General features: G+C 46.7%; 1 protein-coding gene across 1 annotated transcript in view; it reads right to left on the bottom strand.

The window, feature by feature from the left end:
* Positions 1-24,818, bottom strand: part of EGFL6 (EGF like domain multiple 6) — a 71,942-nt gene extending 47,124 nt beyond the window's left edge. Inside the window, 3 exon segments of the mRNA XM_058291259.2 lie at positions 2,449-2,541; positions 7,001-7,113; positions 24,705-24,818. Of these exon segments, the coding sequence (XP_058147242.1) occupies positions 2,449-2,541; positions 7,001-7,113; positions 24,705-24,778 (280 nt within the window). The 5' untranslated portion in view covers positions 24,779-24,818.
* Positions 24,819-25,586: the final 768 nt, after the last annotated feature.

Below are 25,586 nucleotides of genomic sequence, written 5' to 3'. Positions count from 1 at the left end.
ATTTGAATATCAAATAAATGACTAACACGTTTAGTATATGCATGTCCCATGCACTATTGGGGACATTGGTATCCTCCTAACAAATTATTTGTTGTTTATTGGAAATTCAAATTGAACTGGGCATCTATATCTTATCCAGCAACTCTTCCTGGAGGACAAAATCGCCTGGGTTGAGAACCACTGTTTTAGATGTCTTCAGATAAACAGCTTACGACAGAAGTCATAGATTGCCTTTTAAAATACATCAAGTACAGTAAACATACTCAAGTTGTTTAGCCTTACTGTTCCATTTTTAGATATTTAGCCCATATAAATACTCATTCAAGGGTGCAAGGTATGAGTAGAACAAGGGTTCTTAACCAGGGGTCCATAGACCCCCAAGGGGTCCGTGGAAAGATTTCAGGGGGTCTGTGAGCTTGATTGAAAGTTCAAAAAAATTATTCTTGTGGGGACATGTTGGTGCAGGTGAGATGTATTTATTAAATAACACACAGTAGAGTGTGGACTTAGTGAGGGGTCCATGGTTTTCACCTCATTGGCAAAGGGGTCCATGGAACAAAAATGGTTAAGAATCCCTGGTGTAGAATGATGTTCAATTCATCAGTTTGCAATGGTGAAAAACTGGAGATGACTTAAATGATAACAGTTAAATAAAATACTTTTATATATACGTGACTACAGCATGCATGCTATGGGCTAAGTTGTAGCTTTAAAAAGTATGAGGTAGGGAAACGGACTTTGGCCCAGTGGTTAGGGCATCCGTCTACCACATGGGAGGTCCGCGGTTCAAACCCCGGGCCTCCTTGACCCGTGTGGAGCTGGCCCATGCGCAGCGCTGATGCGCGCAAGGAGTGCCGTGCCACGCAGGGGTGTCCCCCGCGTAGGGGAGCCCCACGCGCAAGGAGTGCGCCCGTGAGGAAAGCCGCCCAGCGTGAAAAGAAAGAGCAGCCTGCCCAGAAATGGCACCGCCCACACTTCCTGTGCCGCTGACGACAACAGAAGCGGACAAAGAAACAAGACGCAGCAAAAAGACACAGAGAACAGACAACCGGGGGAGGGGAGGGGAATTAAATAAATAAAAAATAATAAATCTTAAAAATAATAATAATAAAAATAAAAATAAAAATAAAAAGTATGAGGTAGTTTCTGCACATGCTAACGTGTGATGATGCCCATAAGAAGTAGTTATGCATAGAAGAGGTGGCATTGGATTGGGAAAAGTGGACATGGTGGCTGATGGGTATGGGGAAAGTCAGGAAGAGATGAGAGGTGGAGGCGTCTTCGGGACATGGAGCTGCCCTGGATGGTGCTTCAGAGGTAATCACCGGACATTGTAAATCCTCACAGGGCCCACTTGATGGAATAGAGGAGAGTATGGGCCATGATGTGAACCAATGTATATGAGGTGCAGAGGTGCCCAAAGATGTACTTACCAAATCCAATGGATGTGTCATGATGATGGGAACGAGTGTTGTTGGGGGGGGGGGAGAGGGGGGGTGGGGGGGTGGGGTTGAATGGGACCTCACATATATATTTTTAATGTAATATTATTACAAAGTCAATAAAAAATTAAAAAATTAAAAAAAAAAAAAAGAAGTAGTTATGATCGCTCTTTCATGGAAAAGGACTGGGTGGATGTGGAACAAACTGCTAACTATGGTTACTGTAGTGACTGGGGTGGCGAATCTCAACTTTCAATGTATATCTTTTTTGCACTGTTGGATATTTTAAAAAATAACCAATATGAATTACTTTGGTAATTTAGAAAGCACAATAAAATTACTTGTTTAAAGAAAAAAAGCCTTTTACTGGGCATCTCCATGAAAACATTGGAAAGACTTTATGCTTTTTGAGGAGAAAAGACTGGGTGAAAAATCTAGTCCTCAAAAAAGAACAAAGAGGGAAGTGGATGTGGCTCAAGCAACTGGACTCCCGTCTACCATATAGGAGGCCCAGGGTTCGATACCCAGGACCTCCTGGTGAAGGCAAGCTGGCCCATGTGGAGAGCTGGCCTATGCGGAGTGCTGGCCCACGCAGAGTGCTGCCCCGTGCAGGGTGCTGCCCTGCGCAAGAGTGCTGGCCCACGTGGAGAGCTGGAGCAGCAGGATGACGCAACAAAAAGAGACACAGAGAGACAATAAGAGATGCAGCAGACCAGGGAGCTGAAGTGGTCCAAGAGAATGATCCCCTCTCTCCCAGTCCAGAAGGTTCCAGAATTGCTTCCTGGAGCCACCTAATGAGAAAGCAGGCACAGAAGAACACACAGGGAATGGACAGAGAGAGCAGACAATGGAGGGGAGGGGGGGAAATAAAATAAATAAATCTTGGGGAAAAAAAAGAACGAAGAAACCCTGACCACTGTCTTGTGTCACAAGTCCTGCAGCGATGACTTCATTCCTGAAAGCTCTGGTGGAGGTGTGGAATGTGATGCTGGTCGATTGTACTGACCTTGACTGCAGGTCTTCCCAGCGTAGCCTGGAAAACATCTACATTTGTTTGGTCCCACGCACTCCCCAAACCTGCATCCGTGTTCACACGTAGCTGAGGAAGGAGACAAGAGCAGGAGGAGTTAGCGTGGTGAAATGCACATATGTAGCGCCAGCACACAGTTAGCACCAGCACACAGTTAGCGCCAGTCGTTTTGCAGAGCAATCCTTGGGGATGTTACAGAGGACAGGGCCATCTGCTTCCTCTCTGGTCTGTTTCACCTTTGAGATCGGGCAGGTGTTTTGTTTGGGAAATAGATCAACCCCTGTACCCTTCCACCTCAACACGGGCAGGTTCAGCGTGTCTTTCCTTAGCAGTGCTGAGCCTCTAGGGGCCATCAAAGAAATACAAAGTCCCCGGGACCACAGCCAGTGAGTTTTGCATATAAACACACAACATTTAATGAAAGAAGCATACAATTTAGCTGGAGGAGACTCCAGAGAAAAGCTTTGGCCATTGCCAAGGTCCCTCCCCTTCTTTTGGTCGTTTGCCTCTTCTGTGTTTTTTCTCCTATTTTGTCCTTTGAATAATCAAATTATGTTTAGTCCTATGTGTTATCAAATCAAACAATTCACAGATTGGGTGGGGTGGGGAGGGGTGCTACCTCCAGCCACCAGTCAGGAGAAAGCACAGCCTGCGTGCAGGGTTGTTTTTCTGTTTTATTCACTGTTGTATCCGAACACCTGACAGAAGGAGGTACTCAGTAAATACTTGCTCAATGAATGAAGCGGCGCTAGAAACAGCAGGGGTAGGATGTGATAACTGATTGGAGTGGGCACAAGAAAAAATAGCCAAAGCTGATGGAGATTTCGAGTCTGTTGATAAGGAGAAAAAGCAGTTTACAGGGAGAAAGGAAAATCAGAAGACCCGAGGAGAAGAAATAATGAATAAGAGAGAAAAGGGGGTTATGTAGGGATCAAGAGTTCCCAGAGCGGATCTTAGGTCTAGAAGGAGCTCAAGAAATAGCCATGGTATGAAAGAGTGACTCGGCAATGGCCCAGCTATGCTGCTTACTTCTCTGGCCATCGATTCCCCTGGCTCATAGGTCCACCTCGAAGCAAGCCTGTTCCTTAAGACCCCATCATCCGTCTTCCCCTTCTTATTGTGATCATTTCTCTCCCACTTACCGGGAGTCAAAATCTTTGTTGTCACTATTTTTTATTGTCCCCTAAACCAGTCAATGACAACCTCCTATTCCTGTGTCTATCACCAATTCATTCATTGAACAATTTCTTCATTTGTTTTTTTTTTTGCTAATGGGAAGCACCTTGCCCAGAGATACCTGGAAGGTTATGCTGCACTCTGCTCTCTCCAGTGCCTGATAGATGCGGGCATCTAATAGCTTCGTCCCTTGTCTCTGGGCGGGACAAACTCTGTGGTACAATTAACCACCTCATGTGGCCCCTCCTTCCAGAAGCTTTCACAGATTTTTCTGGCCACATGTGAACTCCCGTGCAAGTTTAAGTACACCACAGAACTTGGGCAGGCCTCTCCTGTGAAAGTGATCAGTTTCCATCTTATTAATTAGACTTAATATTTGGTTTCTATCCTTGATTTCTATTTACAGCTTGATTCTAAATGCTTTCAGGACAGGGATTTAAAAATCCACCTGTTTCTCCCACAGCGCTTGACATGGTGCTTTGAACACGTCGGATACTCAAATAGTTCTGAATAATGAATAAGGTAATAGGTATAGAACTTAAGAACAAATTGACAGTTGGGGAAAGATGCTCCCTAGCAAAACTCATCCACTTCAGGAGACAAAGGAGATAGAATTTGATTTCCAGTGTCTGTTTGTTATGGGTATGTACTTAAAGATGCAGCTTTAAGTTCGGATGTTAGGAAATTAAATCTTTTCTTTTTTGGTAAGCCCTCAAGACCCCTGATTGTTCTCTGGAAACTGACTTCCAACATGGTCCAGATAGAAAAGCTCAGAATAAATGCCAAATAGAACACGGGAGAATTCATGAAATACATCTTTGTTGCTATAAGGTTGAAAATCCCGAAAGATGTTTTCAGTTTATAGTAACTTTGCACCTGTGATTTGAAGATCCCATCCACAGCCAAGGAAAATTCAGTTTGAGTCTAAAATGGCCTGAGATTTAAGCATACTTTAGACAAAGTAAACCTCTCTTGTTCGATTCCCCTCCTTCCCAACTCCTCCATCTGCAGCTTTCCACACTTTGTCCCATCTCACTAAGTGACACATACTTGAAGATGAATGAAAACAAGTTGATCAGGGTCTGCTCTGGCTGCACATTTGAGCAGTGCAGAGGCCCAGAGCAGCAGGTCCTGGTGAGGAATGAAGGGTGAATGGGCAGCCCTGAGGCAGGCGGCTGGGTGGACTGGGACCTCAGAGTCTGGGGTTGGTGTTGTTTGTTTGGGCAGGATGCCATGCATCCTCGTCACGTTCCCACCAGGCCACACTCAGGCTTAGCAATCAGAAACCGGGCAAACAGGGACAAACGACCCTGTTATTCGGTGCTTCAGGCAATAAGCGACTTGACCGTCGAGAAGGACCATGCCAGTTGGATAAAAGGCCATACAGGTTTCAGATATAAAAATCATTGCAAGTTAAAACCTGCACATTTGACTGGGACAGTGGGGGTGCTGATCATCTCTCCAGTTTGCCAAACCTGCGTAGTGGGCATTTGGCTGGAACTCTCCACACTTGTTCTTTTAACAGTTTGCTTTAAATTGTTTCGTGCCTACGGTATTATATAGTCCACAAAAGGGAATGTGATTTGGCTGTGTGTAACATAGCCTCACTGCTCTGATCCAGACCCAAAACTGCCCTTCCAGAAGACCAAAACATGCCCTCATTTATTCACCAGAGACATGCAGGGCCTTACGGTCTGGGGGGCAGTAGGTGCCGAGGTTCGTGCTACTGTAAGAGATTCTGAATCATGGAGGCACGTGGTTTTTACCCCTTTCCACCTGACTGGCCTCAAAGAAAAATTTGTCCCGCTGTGTCTAGAAAAAGAATAAAGCCACATTCAATCCCCTTGTCACCCGGCAATTTCAGACACAAGTCTGGGCTGAGAGTTATTGGTCCTCTCCGAATCCACAGTACTTGATGAGGAATTTTCTCCACGTGCCTGGTAATGAGCACCTGCTCATGCCTACAACCCCTGAGCCTCTAAAATAGGTATTATTCTGTCTGTGTGGCCGAGGAGGAAAAACCAAGATGATGAAGTTACAGACCTTGCCCTAGGTCAGCCAGGTCGGTCTGGTTCTCAAGATAATGCCCTTGATCATGGTGTTCTAAATCACATCAGCGAGAAGGGCTGCCCCCATCTTTGTTTAATTTTAAAAGGTCCTAGGGGGGACATTCTAACTTTATCTCGTTTGGCAGTGATGATTTTCCAATATTGTTTTCTAGCATCTTCATGCTCCTGAGAGCTCATTGCAGGAAAACTGTAATGGTGGAAGGTTTGGCTTAATATTGACCATGGGGGGTGGGGGGCTCTATCAATGTCTTACACTGTTTCCTTGATTCCAGATGTTTGTGAGCCCACCAGAGAAGAGGAAGCTGGTGGGAGGGGCAGACCAGTGAATAGAAGGCAGCACTATCATTCTTAAAAAGAGCTAACAGCCCAGTGCTTTAGAGTTGACAATCCAAAATGATCCACACCAATGCCTAAACTATATGGGACATGCAGTTGTATTATAATCCCATTTAGCAGATGAAGGGCTGAGGTTCAGTTGGCCTCTGCCAACTGCTGGGGACACAGGGACAGTGAGACCAGATTCCTGCCCTGGTCAGACAGGTAGCCAGTAGGAATGTGGGCTTGACCCCTCTACAGTGCAAGTGTGGGTCATTACGGAAAATCATAGAAAATCCCAATACAAAACTCTGCTCACCTCTGTCCTCCCCCATCCCCTGGAAAGGCTCAGCTGCCTCTCTCGCAGTTCCTAACACATGGTCTGAGAAACAGTGCCCAAGGCAAATCATGGCTCCTTAGTTTACCATTTGCCCAAAAGATAAGAAAAATACTTCAAGTCTTTGCATATGTGCCTGTGCCCCTTGAAACCATTTGGAAACTGGCACTCTGAATTTTAAAAATATGAGTACCCAAACCATACGGTAAAAAGAAAAGCTTATGCTTTTGTTTGTGACTGAAGCCTGCTGCTGGGTTCATTCATCGTTTAAAATGGACTTCATTAGGAAGCAGTTGGGGGAAATTTTTGAGGGGCTTGACTCTATAATTAGCAGGAAAAACCGAATGGCCTTATTTCTGCCCATCTAGGTTTCTCCAGATTAAAAAACAAGACAGACAACAAAACAACTCGAACCCACTTACTAAGGCAATAACGCAGATATAATCGACAAGGCGTTTAAAGTCCATGCCACACGTTGGAAACCTGGACCTTGGTGTTTGTAGTTATCCACGTCCCTGGGTTGGGGAGTCTGCTGGCAATTTGGCATTAGTTTGTGGCATCACAGGTAAAAATCAAAGGACCCTAACACAGTTGCTGAGGGCAGGGCAGGTCTGAGCTTCTGCAGAATTACCTTCACAGACTCCCTTGCTGTTCCTTCTCCAGCCGTAGCAGCAGGCCAGCTTGGCTCCGTAGTGACAGACCCCTGGCTGGTGTGCAGGTGCAGGCATCCCATCATTCCTTGGACTGAGGATAAAGAACTACACATTCGTATTGAGAAAACAGAAAAGGGCAACAGACACTCTTCGCTGCTACTAAAGGAACAGGAGAGATGACAATTACCCGGTTAAAAACATCCTATGTGCTAGCTAAGACTTTGAAAGCCTGAATTTAGTGCTACCATCATTTGCTAGCCTTCCCATCGACTGGCTTTGTCCATTCACTTCTTTCCCAGGGCTAAGGGGAAAAAAAAGGATTACATAATCTATAAAACTAAGGGCACTTGAAAGTGGCTGAAAATTTATGTATGCTACAGAACCTTCGAGAATGCCAGATTTCAAATCTGCACTGTTCAGACACAGTGGCTGTCCAGTTCCATGCCTGTTTTGGTGCCAAGTGTGGTAACTCTATCCCTTGGCCCGATGGCTTTGTCCCAGACCACAGCCTTGTACTGTGACTCCTTTGGCCACTCAGGAACCACTGATCAAACTGGAATCTCTGCACAGTGTGAACTGTTAGGGAGCTGGGGGGGCCTAGTGAGCCCTTAGCAAAGCCCTCTCATGTTCCAGATGCAGAAACACGACGCCAGGGGCATGGAGTCACTTTCCTACCAGAGCCCAAGGCTCCTACCATCCCTCACAGCCTCCTGGAAACACAATTTGTTAAGCCCTTTAACTGTAGAGCAGAGGTTGGCAAACATTTTCCATAAAGGGCCAGATGGTAAATAAATATTGTCACATGGCCTCTGTCCTAACTATTCAATTCTGTTGTCACGCCACAGCAGCTAGAGACAAAACGTAGGTGGATGGGCATGCCTGCATGCCAATAATACTCTATTTATGGACACCGAAATGTGAATTTCCCAGACCCTTTCAGGTGTCACAAAATATTCCTCCTTGCAGTTTTCTGCTACGTTTAAAAATGTACACCCATTCTGAGTTCATGGGCCATGGCCTTGGGGGGCCCATGAGCAGTGGTCTGCCAACCTCTACTCCAGAAGCCTGACAGAGCCCTCCCCACCACATTCCCCTAAGTCAGGTGGGCAATGAGCGGAGATCGTGGCATGTTTATCTTGTGTCGGGCCGGGCTGCTACCAGACTCTGGTGTATCTTTGTGTGAGGTTGGTGGCTGTTTCCTCACGCACATTAAATGCACTGTAAAATATTTCCTGGGCCTTTTAACACACAAGGAATGCACATTTCCTCAGGTGCTTTCTGTAGCAAGACTGAATTTTCTGCGAGTTAAAAATATCTCAGTCAAGGTTGGGAATTTAAACAACCTTGCAGCCTTCCCTCGAGGGAAGCCTTGAACTTGGCGATTCGGTTAAGAGTTACAAAGATACAGTCTGGGACACTTCATTAACTGAGAGCACCAAATACAAGGATGCTTTTATCATTGACTTTTCCCTCAAGGAGGCTATTTTTTCATCCTCTAATGGAAATAATTTTAGGGATTCTGCAGTCATTCACTCAATCATGTAGAACAGGGTTTCTCAACTTCCGCCCTACTGACATTCAGGGCCAGTTAACTCTTTGTGGCAGGGGGCTTTCCCGTGCAGGTAAGATGTTTGGCAGCATGCCTGGCTCCACCCAGCAGATGTCAGTACCACCCCCTTTCCCAGCATTCACAAGGAAAAAAGTCTCTGGACCTTGCCAAATGTCCCCTGGGAGAGAAAAGCATCCCAGTTGAGATCCACTGATTTAGAGCGAAACCTCTATTCAGGAGTTTCTATGACCCAAGCACTGTCTTCATGAAAAAGCCCTGGCCTTTCTTCTCATGAGTTCACAAGCCATTGCAAACAGATTGATTACAGTACAGGGGCAAGGAGTACAGTACAGTGCAGGAGAGCTGTGTTTCCCACAAAAGGGTCTGCCTTAGTATACCCCTGTCATGCACAGTTACTGGTGGGAGCGGGAGCAGCCCGGGTGGCATGGTGAATTCCAGAGCGCTGGGCCCTCGGCTAGTTGCGCTTGTGGCAGCCGGAGGTCGACGAGGGACATTCTCATCGCTGCCACCGTTTCCCGTGACTTCCCTTTTTTTTTTTTTTTTACATATGTAGGGATCAATTTCCCTGCCAGGGGTGATGATCGTCGAATTTCACCTTAAGGAAAGTGACCGTAGATATGGTTCAGTTCCAACCTATGATTTTACACATGAACCGAAGGTCGAGGAAGACTGGGTGACTTTTCATTGGAATTAGCAGCCAGACAGGAACACACTTCACCAAACTATTCTCATTCGTCCAAGTATTCATTTTTCCTCCCCAAATTTGCTGGGGTGGGCATGGGCCAGGCACTGTGCTAGGGACGGAGACTACAAAGCTGCAGGAGACCAGCCCCTGCCTACTGAGGACTTTCATTCCAGGGGTGGCAATTGGCAAGTGAGCAGATACTCGTACTCTGATTTTATGAGCCTTATCAAAGGGATACATTCTGAGGAGCCCGGGCGCGGAAGATATGAGTCATTAGGTTGAGATAAGTGAGAGGTTTTCTGGAGCAAATAGGACCTGAAGGATATAAGTTCTGGTGACAGGGGATCTTTCTCAGGTGATGTGGGAGAGAGCTGTTTGGTGGGGAGGGGGATCCAGGCAAAGAAAGTTGCCTCTGCCAAGGATGGACCCACTAAGAGCATGGCGAGTTTGGTGGCCTGAAAACCTGAGTGTAGACAGTGGTATGGGTTTGGAGAAAGGGAGTGGGAGGGGAAGCAGAAGGGCATGGTGGGATGGAGGAAGGGCAGGTAGAGAAGCAGGGGCCCTTGCATCCATGCAAAACATTTTGTCCATCCTGATGGTTCTGGAGAGCTACAGAAGGATTGCCAGTGGTTGGGCACATCAGGGATTTCGCAGTACACAAAACACTCTCCAGAGAAGTCAAACCTGAACAAGGTCTCAGAGATCAGAGATGTGAGATGTGAAATCACACAAGCAGGAAGTGACATTTGTTGCAACATGATTTTTCTTAAAAAGCCTAATTAGAAGCTTGAAAGAACCCAGGGTCCCTTGTTCAAATGGCCAAACCCATTTCATATGTACTGGTCAGAGTCAATTACTTTGGACTGAGAAGAATACTGCCTGGGGTTACCCAATAGGTGCAAGTGAGCAGAAGATGAAATTCACACACTGTTTGCATGTTACCATAACTCTCCAGAGAAACGAGACTTCTTGTTTGCATATGTCTGCCTTCAGGTGAAAAGGTGAAACGGAAATATCCGAGGTATGCTAATGTCTCCTGAGTCATCGTTTTTTACATTGTGCCAAGTGCCACTTGTAAAACTCTCCAAAATGTTAATGACTGAGACCATCAAAAATTTGTTAATAAAATAAGATTTCTTATCCATTCTAAGGAATTCTTTCCCCAGTCATGAATGTATCTTACTATTACTGCTCCATTGGAAGGTATCAGAAGTTTGTCATCAAATATAGCCTTACTCTCACTTCTTTTTAACTGGAAACAATGGTTGCTGGAGAATTAACAACATGACATAGAACTATAAAATGGATTCTGATATTTGGACAACTACCCAAATCGGAAAAGCGCACTTAAGCCTCCAGCTACTCTGTGGATGCAGAGGCATGTTCTATGCATGTTTCTGAAAGGAGATCAAGCAACCTGAGACAATGTTGTAGAAAAAAATCATCAGAGAACCATGGGAGCCCATTAACGAGCCACCTGCCTTTTAATTCACGGGTGTGCCATGCATTTATTCAACCAGTTTTGAGAAATAGCTTCAAAGGGCCAGGCACAACTTGGATTTTACTGGTTTAAACATCAAATTCTACAGCTGCCCATGAAAGTGAAAAACTAGCTTAAAAGGGAAAAATCACCAGTGGATAGAATTGCTAATAATTACTTGCTGGTTTGTGAATGCCAAAGGAAAGTGATTTATTACACCAAGAATCCATCTCTGCATTTTATTCTTGCTGGGGGGTTTTCTAATACACATATGCAGCTATTTAAACTTCATGGATGAAAAAGAACATCCATTACTTAAATATTAAAGTTGAAACAATACTATCCAGTTGAAAAAAAAGAACCCAGTACAGGCAAGCATGTTATTTATTGACAATAAAAGCAGAGCACATTATCTTGTAAAATCTTTTTAAAATTGCTGAAAATTGCAATGACTTTTAGTTTCTACATGGTTTTTGCATGATGTTCCAAGTGAATGATAGTAAGTTATTCAGGTTGCTTTCCCAGTATCCTCTCTTTTTACCTGCTTTGCTCTAATTCCACACTCACTAAGTAGCTCTCCCGTGCCTAATTCAATCATTCGATTGCTTTGATACCTGATTGTGAGTACTATGAATAAGGGTACATGAACTGTTAGGTTAGACCATACGGAATTACCACTTTTCTGTCAAAAAGGGCCAAAGAGCTCTAATTTCCTAAGTTGCAACATAACAAAGGTGGAAGAGAAGGCCAAGTGTTCCCCAGAACAGTTTCTTTGTCTCCTGAGCATAAAGTCGCGCCACACAGCCCAGCTAACCTGCCAGTTAGTCAGGGCCGGGCAACCCCTTTTGGCCAAGGAATGTGGGTGGATGGGACATGTGCCTCCTGTGGGCTGGGCCCACAAAGCCTCTGTTGCTCTCCCTTCCCATCAGCCCCCTGATCAATGGGAAGACCTGGAGGACAACGGTGGCCCATGACGGATGGAACCTGCCCTGTGTGAAGGTTCACTGTCGGTCACTCAAACCTGCCATGGACTGCGAGAGGAGCAAGAAGTAAACTTTTCCCCACCTTCAGCCACTGAGATTTTAAGGTGTTTTGATACAGAAATTAACCTCCCTTGACCGACACAGTAATATCTATGAACCATTCTTTCCCTAAGCTAAAATCTAGTATGTATTGCTCTCTCCTTGTTTGTGACTCCATTCGTACCAAAAAAACCCTCACAAAGGTATCAAGATCAATCATATTTAGTTTCATATTTAGTGAAGCATGTGTAAATATTTTAATTTTTTCAATTCATTTTTAAAAATTAAAATTGGTCCAGTATGTTCTGGAATAGCAAAAATGTATAGGTCAGGCATAGTATCTTTCACTGGAATCCAACAAATGTCTGGATATAAATGATGTCTTGTGCATTTGACTGGAGTGATCCAGCCCCAAGAAACCTGTTAAACCCAGGGTAATCAATGAAAAGAAATTGATGAACCTAGTCAGGCATGACATGATCTTCGACTGAACCGATCCTACCATCATCTTCTGCTACCTTGGGAGGTCTGGCTGGGATAGCCAGCTGCTCTCTCTCTCTCTCTCTCTCTCTCTCTCTGGTTCAGTTCTCTTTCCTCAATCTCTCTCTCTCTCTCTCTCTCTCTCTCTCTCTCTCTCTCTCTTTCGGGTTCAGTTCTCTTTCCTCAATCTCTCTCTCTCTTCCAAAATAATATTTGTCATATAGAAGGCCCAGGGGACTCAGTTCTGAGGCAGGCAACTGTCAGTGTAGATGAGTGTAGCAGTTTGATATTATTAATGAATTCCAAAAAGAAATATTGGATTATGTTTGTAAACTGATCTTCTTCTCTGGGCATATGAGACTATACTGGATTCATAGGTTCACTTGATTAAGTAATCAGGTAAACCTCTTGTGCCAGTAGGGCATTGAGTCCCCACCCCTTTGTTAGGCAGGGACTCAGATAAAAGGCATGTCAAAAGACAGAGTTGAGGGTTTTTAATGTTGGAGTTTTTGGTGTTGGAGTTTGATGCTGAAGCTGGAGTCCTGGGAAGTGAGAAACCCTGAACCCAGAGAGAAGTAAGACCCTGGAAGGGAGAGCCCAGGAAGCCTGAACCCTCACAGCCATTGACAGCCATCTTGCTCCAACACATGAAAATAGACTTTGGTGAGGGAAGTAACTTATGCTTTATGGACTGGTATCTGTAAGCTCCTACCCCAAATAAATACCCTTTATAAGAACCAACCAATTTCTGGTATTTTGCATCAGCACCCCTTTGGCTGACTAACACAGTGAGGAAGTCTCTGTGGAGAGGAAGCCCTGAGTTGTGAGAGTTGGAGCTCAGTGCTGAATCGGCCATTTACTGCATTATACAGCTTGCTGTCTCCATCAATCTAATTAATCAGAAAATTACCATCTCCACAGCTGAGATTCATTCGCAAACATTCCAGGGATTGTGTAAGTAGTGTAGCATTTCTTTGTGGGATTCCTTATTTTCTGCAAAAATAGACTGTGCCAGGAATCTGAGTATGCTTGCTTATGGTCAGGCTCCAAGAAACTTCATCATAGTCTCCAAGACAAATTGAGAAGTTGAAACTTCTTTTGCTGATGTTTAAATATGTTTAAATATTGCCAAGCAAATAGAACCAAACTTTTCTAAATGGGGACAACAAGGTCCAGTTATGAGGGTTTTTTTCCTTTTGTTTTTTTGGTTTGGTTCTATTTTCCAATATGGCAGGCCCATTGCATCTATGCAGTTAAAATTAATTAGGGTTTCCTACCCATCTTCAAGGGACAGAGGCCAAGTGTGACAGACTCAGGGATACCCCAAAGCATCATTGTTATTCCGAATGTGTTGAGGTTTAAGGGCCCGGCAAAAACTGGTACAGGCTATCAAGCTCTCCTGTACCAGTGTGTGCTGATGTGCCTTCGAATTTCCCACATCACAACTGGTAGGGATAGTAGCAGACCTCAGGCAAAACTTGGAACCTTCCATCACCACTTCTATCTCTTTCACTTATCTTCCAAGCCCAGGGGTGGAGAGAGTGGGGATGAAGCGTGCCTTAGTTTGGGTTTCCCAGTAAGGAGACCTGGAGATCAGGATTCGAGTGGAAGTGGTTAATTTAGAAGGTGAAGGAAACGTCCATAGCGGAGTGGAGGACTGAGAAGAGGAAGGAAAGGCAGTCAATACAGCAAGGGTTATCAAGACAGCTACCTCTGCTGGCAACTGGAGCACTGAACTGAAGCATTTATTCCCTGTCACATGCATTCATTCAGTCATTCCTTCATCCATTCAGAGACAGCCCGGAGTAGAAGGACATAAAGATGAGGTTTGGGAAATAGGCAAAGGCTAGATCAAGCGGGACCTTTTGTGCCATTTTAAGTACAATGGGGGAAGTGGATATGGCTCAAGCAATTGGGCTCCCACCTACCAGATGACAGGTCCCTGGTTTGGTTCCCAGTACCTTCCAAAGAAGACTGTGAGCTGGCATGACGGGCAGTTATGTCAAGCTGACACAACAAGATGATGCAACAAGAGACACAAGACAAAAAAAAAAAAAACAAGAGACACAAGAAGAAAAACATAATGAGTGACACAACAAAGCAGGGAGCAGAGGTTCCCAGGGCCTCCTAAAGAGGACAAGCAGGATAGCAAGCTGGCGCGATGGGCAGGCATGGTAAACTAATGTGACGAGATGATGCAACATGAGACACAAGTGGAAAAACATAAGCAGAGACTCAACGAAGCAGGGAATGGAGGTGGCTCAGGCGATTAGGCGCCTCCCTCCCACATCAGAGGTCCCAGGTTCAGTTCCTGGTACTTCCTAAAAGAAACAAAGAAGACGAACAGACACAGCAAGTGCAAACAACAAGGGGGTGGGGAGATAAATAAATAAATAAATAACATCTTTTTTTAAAAAGTAGAATGGATTTTATGCTTAATCCAGTGGAAAGACACTGGAAGTCTTTCAGGAGAGGGCTGACATGATCTGATTTCAATTTTCAGACAACCAATTTGGGGTGTGGACTGGACTGGGTAAGAGAAGAAGCAGAAGAAAGCTGCTGCTGCTGTTCTGGGGAGAGGTGACAGTGATGTGGCTGGGTGGCAGCAGTCAAGAAGGAGATGGAGGCGGCAAACTTGGCCCAGTGGTTAGGGCATCCGTCTACCACATGGGAGGTCCATGGTTCAAATCCCGGGCCTCCTTGACCCGTGTAGAACTGGCCCACGAGCAGTGCTGATGTGCACAAGGAGTGCCCTGCCACGCAGGGGTGTCCCCCACGTAGGGGAGCCCCACGTGCAAGGAGTGCGTCCTGTAAGGAGAGCCGCCAAGCGTGAAAGAAAGTGCAGACTGCCCAGGAATGGCGCCACACACACGGAGAGCTGACACAACAAGATGATGCAACAAAAAGAAACACAGATTCCCATGCCACTGATAACAGAGGCGGACAAAGAAGACGCAGCAAACAGACACAGAAGACACAGAGAACAGACAACCAAGGTGGGGGGGAGGAAGGGGAGAGAAATTAATTAATTAATTAATTAATTAATTTTAAAAAAAAAAAGAAGAAGGAGATGGACTTTAGACCTGGGAATAGGACTTAGCGCTGGACTGAATACGAGTGGTGAGGAAAGGCGCCAGGCACGATGCCCAGGTTGTGGGCTGGAGCCAGTCTGGATACCGTTTGCTGCTCAATAGGGATAAAGAGGTGTGGGTATGGGGAGTGAGTTCTGGAGAGACAATTGTGAGCTCTGTTTTGGATGTCCTCAGCTAAGTGACATGTGCCAATGAATAATTCAAGAATGCAACAGAGGGAAGCGGATTTGGCTCAAGTGATAGAGCAACCGCCTACCACATGGGAGGTCCAGGGTTCAAACCCCGGGCCTCCTTGACCCGTGTGGAACTGGCCCATGTGCAGTGCTGATGCGCGCAAGGAGTGCCGTGCCACGCAGGGGTGTCCCCTGCGTAGGGGAGCCCCATGTGCAAGGAGTGCGCCCCCTAAGGAGAGCCGCCCAGCGTGAAAGAAAGTGCAGCCCGCCCAGGAATGGCGCCACACACACGGAGAGGTGACACAGCAAGACGACGCAACAAAAAGAGACACAGATTCTCAGTGCCACTTGTAAGGATAGACGCGGTCACAGAAGAACACACAGCGAATGGACACAGAGAGCAGACAACTGGGGGGGGGGAGGGAAGATACATAAATAAAAAATAAATCTTAAAAAAAAAAGAATGCAGCAGAGAAGCTAGGGCTCGAGATTCACAGTTTGAAGTCACCAGTGTATAGATGGCACCACAAGCGAGAGGACTGGAGAGACCACGTGGAGAGAGCGAGTAGCTCAGGAAGAAACAGGGCCAGAGACTGGTCTGTAGAATCATAGCACTTGAAATCCAGTAAAGGAAGGGAGGCTGCTAAAGGAGGCTGAGAAAGAGTAACCAGTGTGGAAGAACAAAAACCAGAATGTGTGGCCTGGTGGTTTTAAGACAGGTCCACAGGTTCTTTGCTGCTCCTCCCTTCAAGAGGAGGAGCTTCTTCCCCTGCCCTGAAGTGTGGACTGTGAGGAATGACTTGCTTCTAACCAAGGGAACACGCTGGAAGTGGCGGCGGGTTACCTCCCAGCTCAGGACGTTAAGTGGCATTGTGGCTTCCCCCTTACTCTCGCTCTTGGACCCTTGGCTCTGGAGGAAGTCAACTGACGTACTGTGAGGAAGCTCAAGCAGCTCACTGAGGCGCCCCGCAGTGAGGAACTGGAAACGGATCCGCAGGATCCGCAGGCCAGAGCCAAGACTTCAGATGGGTGCCGTGCGGGCAGCAGGCTTGTCTGCAACCTTGGGCGAATCCCTGAGCCCCACCCAGCTAAGCTGTTTGTTGTCTTAAATCACCAAGGTTTGAAATATTTTGTTGTGTGGCAACAGACAACCACTACATGTGGTGCTTGGAAACAAAGCAAAGGGAATAGTTGAAGAGCAAAGTGATTGTCTTTGCTAAGACTTTTGCTATTTTGATTTTGATTTTTGATCTGTATTTGTCAAGACTGGGATACCATCAATTATAAGCAGCTATTATTACATCCACTAAGAAAGAAAACAGGCTGCCAATGAAACTGAACTATGGCTCATTCCTGGATGATAATTCAGGGCAATGCATGAATTGTTCACAACCATGTTAGTGTTCAAGCGTGCAAAGATTTGCTCTCTGTTGCTCTCAGAATAAAGTCCCACAGTCTGATTCCAGCCTGCCTTCCTGGCCTCTTGGCAGCCACTGGGGGCACGACCCCAGATACTGGCCAATTCATGCATCTGGGTCAGTGCCTTTTCTCATGGTAGCCCTTGTGCAAGTCTGCCTCCATCCATCCATCCACCATTCACCCATCCATCCACCACCCACCCATCTACCCACCGTTCATCCACCATCCACCCATCCATCTAACCATTCATTTATTCCTATGCAATACTTACTACATACTAAGCACAGGAATACTTGCCTTCTTCCCCCACTTTTATATCAGGTGGACTCACTCTGATATATCAGGTGGACACACTCCTTCCATAAGGATGGTTTAAATGCCATCTCCTCTCTTGACTTTTTCCTGACTTTCCCATGCAGAATCAATTTCTCTTTTGTCTGTATTCTATGGAATGTTTTATGTATTTATATATGTGATATATACATATACCCTCTTTGGAATACCATAGATACATATATATATTATTTATCTATAAGTAAGATATTAATTGCCTCTCCACCCCCCTCCTTTGGTCATTCATTTATTCGCCAATTTTTTATTAAATACCTACTATGTGCCAGGCACTGGGCAAGGAGCTGGAGTTACACCCCCCCAAAAGGATGTTTGCTTGCCCTTCATAGCTGTCTAGTGGGGGTGGCAGATAGGCATGTATCTCCAGCATTCAGGAGAATGTCTGGCCATGTCATTGTTTAATTACTATTTGTCGAATTGAACTGAATGCATGTGAATGCCTTTGAGGATATTTTTCCATTTAAAAATTTAAAAGAGGTTAATTATTGAAACCGATGCACTGGGCCCTGGCAAGTTAACTGACAAAACTGGCAGTATCAACAATCTTTCTGGACATGATAGGTGATGGAAAGTGACTTAATTATCTTGGGAGACACCATAACCTTTAAATCAGTAACTTGCTCACTGAGTGATTCTAGGCAAATCTTGTAATCACACATTGTCTTAAAATTCAGTTTACTAATCAGTAAAACTGGAGACACCATCTGCAGTTTACACATGGCAGACATTGCGAGTAGGCCCCAATCCCTCTTCCACCTTTCTTCCTTAGCAACAAGGCCCCTACCCCTAGCCACTCAGGACAAAGACTACATCTCCCAGTCTTCCTTTCAATGAGGCGTGGCCATGTAGCTAAGTTCTGCCCAGTGGGATGTGAGAAGTACCATGAGCAACTTCTAGGACATGGCTTTAAGGTTGGAGGGATATTCTTCTTCATGTTTATTTCCTCCTGTTGACTGGAATTTGGACGCGTTTGCTGGAGCTCAAGAAGCCATATTACACCATGAGGTGAGAGCCTTCTGGTGGCACAAGGTAGAGGAGCCTGTGTCCCTGACTCCATGGAGTGCTACATCAGCCCTGGACTACCCACTCCTATGCAAAAGACAGACACACATGTCTAGCTTCTTTAAGCCAAGGTTTTTGGGTTTTCTATCACTTGTAACCAATATAGAAGAATCAGGAAGCAGTGTTGCTATGATCAACTAGCTGCTATGAGATGGTTATCCCTATGCTGACATTTCCTGCTTAAAAGCCCCTGAAGTCAGGCAGCTTTTGAGGCCCAATTTTCAGTCTGCATTCAACTGAAAATAAAGATCAGGTGACATTTTTCTCTTTGGTTCCTTGAGATGTCTTTCTGTCTTTTTGGAGCTTATCTTTTACCACCTGCATGTCTTGGCCCCATTGTCTTCGGTGGGGTTTGTGCCCTGGATCTTGTCACTAGGAGCATAAGTTCCTCAGAGGTATTTCCCTGTCTTGTCAGTTCAGTGACAAATGATGGTGCATTGTGGTGCAAGCCAGCCTCATTTCCAGATGCCCAAGACCGTGGAGACAGCTCCGCCTGTGGTGGGCTGAAAGTGGCAGAACCCACGTCCCAGAATCCCTTAACCAGTGAATGATGGGAGTATAAGTACCCCAACTCCCTTGCCTTCAGCAGGAGAATTCTGGGGCATATGTCCACTGTCTCCCAGAATTCCCCAGCAGGATTCAGCCACAGTGGGATTTGTTTCATACACCTCCGTCCCTTCTCTGCCCCACTTCCCCACTGACCTTACCAGAACTTCCTGGGATCACCTTCCAAATAAACCACACATACTCCACCCTAGCTTCAGAGTCCGCTTCTGAAAAAAATACCAACTTAGAAAGGAAGGGGGTGGTTTTGAGGGGAGGAGCACCTGGAACCCTTCACTTACTCTAACGGTGTGGGACAAGAGTCGAGCCCCACAGCATCGTTGGTGATATTAGAGAAAGCACTTGGGAAACGGACTTGGCCCAGTGGTTAGGGCGTCTGCCTACCACATGGGAGGTCCGCGGTTCAAGCCCCGAGCCTCCTTGACCCGTGTGGAGCTGGCCCATGCGCAGTGCTGATGCGCGCAAGGAGTGCAGTGCCACGCAAGGGTGTCCCCCGCGTAGGGGAGCCCCATGTGCAAGGAGTGCGCCCCATAAGGAGAGCCGCCCAGCGCGAAAGAAAGCGCAGCCTGCCCAGGAATGGCGCCGCCCACACTTCCCGTGCCACTGACGACAACAGAAGCGGACAAAGAAACAAGACGCAGCAAATAGACACAGAGAACAGACAACCGGGGGAGGGGGGGAATTAAATAAAATAAATAAGTCTTTAAAAAAAAAGAAAAAGAGAAAGCACTTGGCAAAAAGGTCAGCTTTGATGTATTTGCTTTTTATAGGGAGATAATTCGGGAATATTGGAACATCACTGACTGGTCTTGGAACAGAAAACAAAATCAAATGTAGGTTCTTAGGGAATCACTGAACTTCAAGTTTCTCTGTCTCCTTGTCAACCAAGGGACACAACAACTACTTCTCAGGGCTGTTGAGGGAATTGAATTGACTGAAATAACATTTAAAATCGAACACAAAGTAGGGGCTCAGTAATATTTGTTGAATTCCGTTCTGATTTTGGAAGATTATATAACATGTATTCTCATTTCAATATTTATGTATCCTTGATTTATGCATATAAATTATATATAAATAGGACTTGAATGCCTTCTGAGCCAATGAAATGAAACTATTGCAATAAAGTTGTTCTGAAACGATTCCTACATAATTGGATGCTTTCTTATTACTATTTCCTAGACTTCCTCGGCTCTGGAGTTTGGGGTAGATTCCCATTAATTCTTCTCTGAAAAATAAAGGAATGAATGATATGCCAACTCAAAATCACTAAAATCCTGTTAAAAACTAAGATAAAGCCTGTAAAACCAACCAAAAAAGACTCAAAGCTTAAGCTTCCTCTGGTGAGCTGACTTAACAGCCCCCAACGATGCCCATATCCTAATCTCTAGAACCTACGAATACCTTATATGGCAAAAGAAACGTGGTCGATGTGATGAGGTTAAGGATCCCGAGATGGGGAGGTTATCCTGGCTTGTCTGGGTGGGCCCAATTGAACCACAGGACTCCCTGAAAGAGCTACCTCAGGAGGAGTCACAGTTAGAGAACACACTGTGGCCACAGAAGCAGAGGCCTGAGTGACGTGGTCCCAAGCCAAGGGCTGCCGGCAGCTGCCAGGAGCCAGGAGAGTCCAGGATTTGAGGCTTCCCATGGAGGCTCTGGAAGGAACCCGCTCTGCCCACACCTCGGTGTTAGCCCCTTAAGATGCCTTTTGGCTTTTACATCCAGTAGCAGTGGAGGTTGGCTTTGTTTACTCTGTTGTGTTTTGCGTGCCGTAGTGATAATTGAATCAAAACTTTTTGGGGTAACGAAAGTTCAACACACTTGTTATAGAGGTAGGCTGGGGTCAGTTTGGGAGGACTTTAGGGTCGCAAGTGGGGACGCACTTAGGTGTTTGCTAGATCGCACGGCGGTCACGTGTGACCCTGGGTCCTGAGTTTGAGCCTCAGCCTTCGTGGGCTCAGGGCTCTTGTGGAAAGAGTGTGCCGGGTGAACTGGGGTGAAGGTTGTTCGTTAGCTGTCGGTGACAAATGTGGCCATTTTGAGTCTACTCTTCGTCACAGCACTCTGAGACTTGCCACAGTTAGATCCGGCGGGAAAACTGGACTAATGTTTCAGACCAGAGAATATAACAAGATGTCAAGAAATCCACAATGATAAAGATGAAGCTTTATTTGGCATCTTGGCAGTGGATCGTCAAACTTGAATTTGTACTGTCTTGGGAATAATTTCTGGAAACTATATAGCCTAAATATTGATTGTTAAATAGAGCATAGTATTTATGCAAAGAATGAAATGGGTGCTTACAATTGGATAATACGCTTGATTCATATGGGCGATCATCTAGAATGATTGAGGTGGGAAGGTAAAAAATGAACAAGACTGTTTATTCTTGGCATGGTGGAAAGTTATAACTTTATTTACGAAAGTGTGTGTTGAACACTTAAAAGTTATGACAAAATTTGCTATAATGAAGGTGTTATTTCATGAACCGTGTGTTCTAGTTAGGATTCAGCAAAGTTCAGGCTACTTTCAAAAGTTACCTTGGAACAACCATGCCCATTCGTTTACATACTGTTAAGGTTTGTTTTCTGAAACAGTGATTATCCTTAACAAGTTTGCCAACCCCTGGTTTATGTGTTACTTGCACCTGTGCTATAACTTACTGAAGGCAACTTCAATAAAGAATGCATTTTCTCGTAAAAAAAAAAAAAGACTCCTTTTGGAGTTCTGATTTCCAGAACTATCAGAGAATAAGCCTGGGTTGCTGTAAACCACTAAGCAGCAACAGGAAGCGAATACACTTCCTTGCAGAGGGCTGCAGAGAAGAAACAGTCCTCAACAGCACGTGATCTGCACATCACAGGCCCCGCCCCATGAAGGCAGCTCTAAGGCCAACTCAGCCACTCCTTCGTCAGTCGCCTTATTTTTCCTTGAATTTGACAGAGAAAAAAAATGTATAACAGAAATATGCAATAGGTAGGGGGCTATTCCAAATTTTAATTTCAAGAACAGTAAAGTTAAGAACATATTTCTCTTATGTGGCCCAAGGGGAAAAGATCTGTGTTAGGACTTGGAACACAGTAGATGGATTTCAGATCAATCAATGTTCTAGACCAGCCCTAGCCAAGAGAAACAGAACAGGCACGTGTGGCATGTTAAATTTTCTAGTGGCCATATTTTTTTTTGAATGTAAAGGAAACAGGTAAAAATAATTTAGTAAAGTAGCATTTTATCTAATGCATTTTATCCACAATAATATCATTTCAGCATGGAATCAATATAAAAATTATTAATGAGAGATCTTATATTCTTTTTTTTTCAGGCTAAGTCTTCAAAATCCAGCGTGTATTTTACTCTTATACAGCACATCTCATTTTGGACTGGCCACAATTCAAGTGCTCGAATGCCACATGTGGCTGGGGCCTACTGTATTGGACAGTGTAGGGCTAATAGTCCCAATACCTAAGGGCATGAAAAAAGTGTAAGCTTCAAGCCAAATTCTGGTGCTTAAGACCAGGTAAAAGCATTCTGCTATTGATATATATATATTTTTTTTTAGTATTTGTATTTTTTAAATCTTTTATCATCTTTTTTAAAAGATACATAGATCACACACAAAGTTATATTAAAAAATATGAGGTTCCCATATACCCCCACCCCCCTCACCCCACTCCTCCCACATCAACAACCTCCATCATCGTGGGACATTCACTGCATTTGATGAATACATTTTGGAGCACTGCTGCACCACATGAATTATAGTTTACATTGTAGTTTACACTCTCCCCCAGTCCATTCAGTGGGTTATGGCAGGATAGGTAATGCCCTGCATCTGTCCCTGCAATATCATTCAGGACAATGAGTGTTAATTGGGTGCCTACTGTGTACCAAGCACCATTTACGAGGTATATAATCTTCTAGGTCCCTAAAATCATGGTGCAGTATTCCAATTAAAAGAAAAACTGGTGCTGACATCAGCAAACTTGATATAGCAGCCACAGTTTTGAACATAAATTGTGAAACCTTGGGCAGGCACACACGTCAGCAGTGAGGCCCTGGCCTTCTCTGCAAATGTGCTGCCCACAACCGGGAGGCGGGAGTTGATTAAGCACAATTCCTGGGCAGTTCCTGAAAAGCACCTTGACAGTTCCTAGTGTGCCGGAGCAGACAAGAAACGCACCAGCTCCGGAATCATCTGCCCTGCCAAGAAACCACATCTCACGTCTTGAAAACCGCAGGACCCCAGCATCCCAACATGGATTCTCCAGTTTAATATCTTCCAAGTTTACTTGGGGGGCTTTTCCGCTTTTGATTTAATTTGGCAGCACTTTGAAGGGAAGCTCCTGGGTGTCTGTGTGTTGGCCGCTGAAGAACTATTAATGCCGGAAAGGCGCTCGGTCTGTCTGCTCTGGCTTTCTAGCAATACACGAACCTCCCACGGTCAAGGAAACCGTGATCACGAGCAAGCTGCACCGGCTCACATTTTTATGACGAAAAGGAAATTGAAACTGACAACCATACAGTCTAAGGACCTGGTTTGAGGTTCGTTCTGTTTGAACGTCAACATCCCTTAATACATGGGCTGGCTCTGATGCAAGATTATTCCTGTGTGTCAAGCAGAGAGGCAGGCTCACCTTCGGAAGCCTGAACCAAAGGGCTGCTAGGCTGCTTTCCACAGGAATCAGCCACTAAAAATCTCTCCAGCACAGGGTGCTTCTCAAGTGGGGGCAATTCAGCGCGCTCCCCGGACATAGGGCAATGGCCAGAGACATTTTTGACTGTCATACTGCGGGGAGGGGGAAGCGTGGGACTTGGGGGGGGGGGGGGCGGTACTGTGGTATCTAGTACGTGGAGGTCAAGGATCTGCCAAACATCCTGCAAGGCACAGGACAGTCCTCAAAGAAATAATGATCCCACCCCAAATGTCACTAGTGCCGAAGGGGAGAAGCCCTGTCCTAGCAGAGAGCAAGCTTTGACAACCAGAGAAGAGGGACTCTTTTCCAGTGGGCATTTCCCCGAAGGCCTTCCCAGTGGCTGGCTACGAACAAGAACTCCGGTGTCGACCGCCTGGGTTGGAAAGCCAGTTCCACCATTTACCGGCTGGGCCACCTCCGGCCCTTTCCTGGACCTCTCTGTGCCTCATATGATCATCTACTACCCCCCCCCCCCCCGCCCCCGGGGCTGTTAAGGAGTCTAAACGGTAAGGCAACGGCTTCAGATTCTAAGTTGCCACAAGAAGAAGGGGTCGGTTTCGGCTACCAGCCACGATCTTTCTTTCCAGCTCCCCGGGCAGCATGCAGAGGTGCCCGGCATCCCGGCTGGCTCGCCCTGAGCAAGGTCAAAGCTGACTTACTTAGTTTCTTTCTCTCCTTTCGCAGCGAAACTAGCTACTGACAACCAACGGGTGCCCTTCAGAGAGAGTGGAAACAACCTAAGTGCACAGGCACAGAACCCCCCCACCCACGCACCCCCCGCTCACACACTCACACCCACGCCCCCGCCCCTACATTAGACGCCCACGACCACCGAGCCCCCACGTACCCGCAGGTGCGCGCGTCTCCCTGCTCCTGCGACCCCCGGGACGCAGCCACGTGGAGCACCCTGAGGCAAAGGACACCCGGCCTCCACGGCCTCCACGACCCGCCCCAGGCCTCATCCCAGCTTTCAGCCCGGTCCTGGCGCGCACAGGCAGGCGAGCGCGCGCAGCCGCACTCACGCCGGGGTGCCTGAAAGCAAGGGAGCGCAAAAAGAAGGGGTGGGCTGCGGCAGCCAGACACTCACCTGGTCGCGCTCCCTAATCCACCTGCCAGCCAGGGGAGCAGCAGCGGGAGCGCGACGCCCCAGGCCCGCGGCATCTCGCCGGGGGACCCCGCTCGGCCCCGCGCCCGCTGCCTCCTGCCGCGCCCCTTCGGGAGGGCACCCGGCCCGAGCAGGGGCGCCGCGGGGCCGCCGCCTCCTGGCTCCTCCCGCGGCTCCGGGGCGCGCGCCCCGCGGGCGGGCAGGGGAGAGCCGGCGCTGCTGCGGGGGGCGCCCGGGCGAGGCGCGCCGCGGCTGCTCTGCGGGCGAAGCCAGGCAGCGGCGGGTGCGGGCGGCGAGCTCTGCGGCCTGAGACCGCCCCCAGCCCCACCCGCGCACCCTCCGCGCCCCGCCAGCCTGCCCCCACACTCGGCTTAGTTCCCGCCTGTCCGTTACCCAGGACCGGCGTGGGGTGCAGCCCGGGGCTGGTTTCAGGGGCGCCTGCCCTCGAGGACGGAAGGATTTCCTGGAGATGGCCAAGCAGGAACCGAGCGTGCAGTTCATCGTGCCACTGCCCGGGTTTCCTCCGCAAACCTCACATTACGGCATGCGGGAACTGGAAGGTCCCCGCGTCCTTGCGCAGCCCTTTCGTTCCACACTCCGTCTCAAGCGGTCGTTTGCAACAGCTTATTTCCAGGGGACCGCGAGATGACACAGTAATCGCGCCAGTAGAAACTAAGGGCAGAAACCTGAATGCTGTGCAGGTTCAAACAATGCCTTTTGGTACTTACTTGTTCTTTGTTCGGGTGGCCCAGCTTCTTACGGCAGTAGAAACGACTGGTCTCTCCTTTACCTCCTCCCCGTACCCACATCCTTTGGCTACAGGGTAACAGAGCTTATGGCCCTACCCTTTGACTTTAGACTTGG

The sequence above is a fragment of the Dasypus novemcinctus genome, chromosome X, assembly GCF_030445035.2.
Source record: "Dasypus novemcinctus isolate mDasNov1 chromosome X, mDasNov1.1.hap2, whole genome shotgun sequence".
Classification (NCBI taxonomy): domain Eukaryota; kingdom Metazoa; phylum Chordata; class Mammalia; order Cingulata; family Dasypodidae; genus Dasypus; species Dasypus novemcinctus.
Note: the sequence above shows the minus strand (reverse complement) of the source record. Positions and strands in the feature narration are given on the sequence as shown.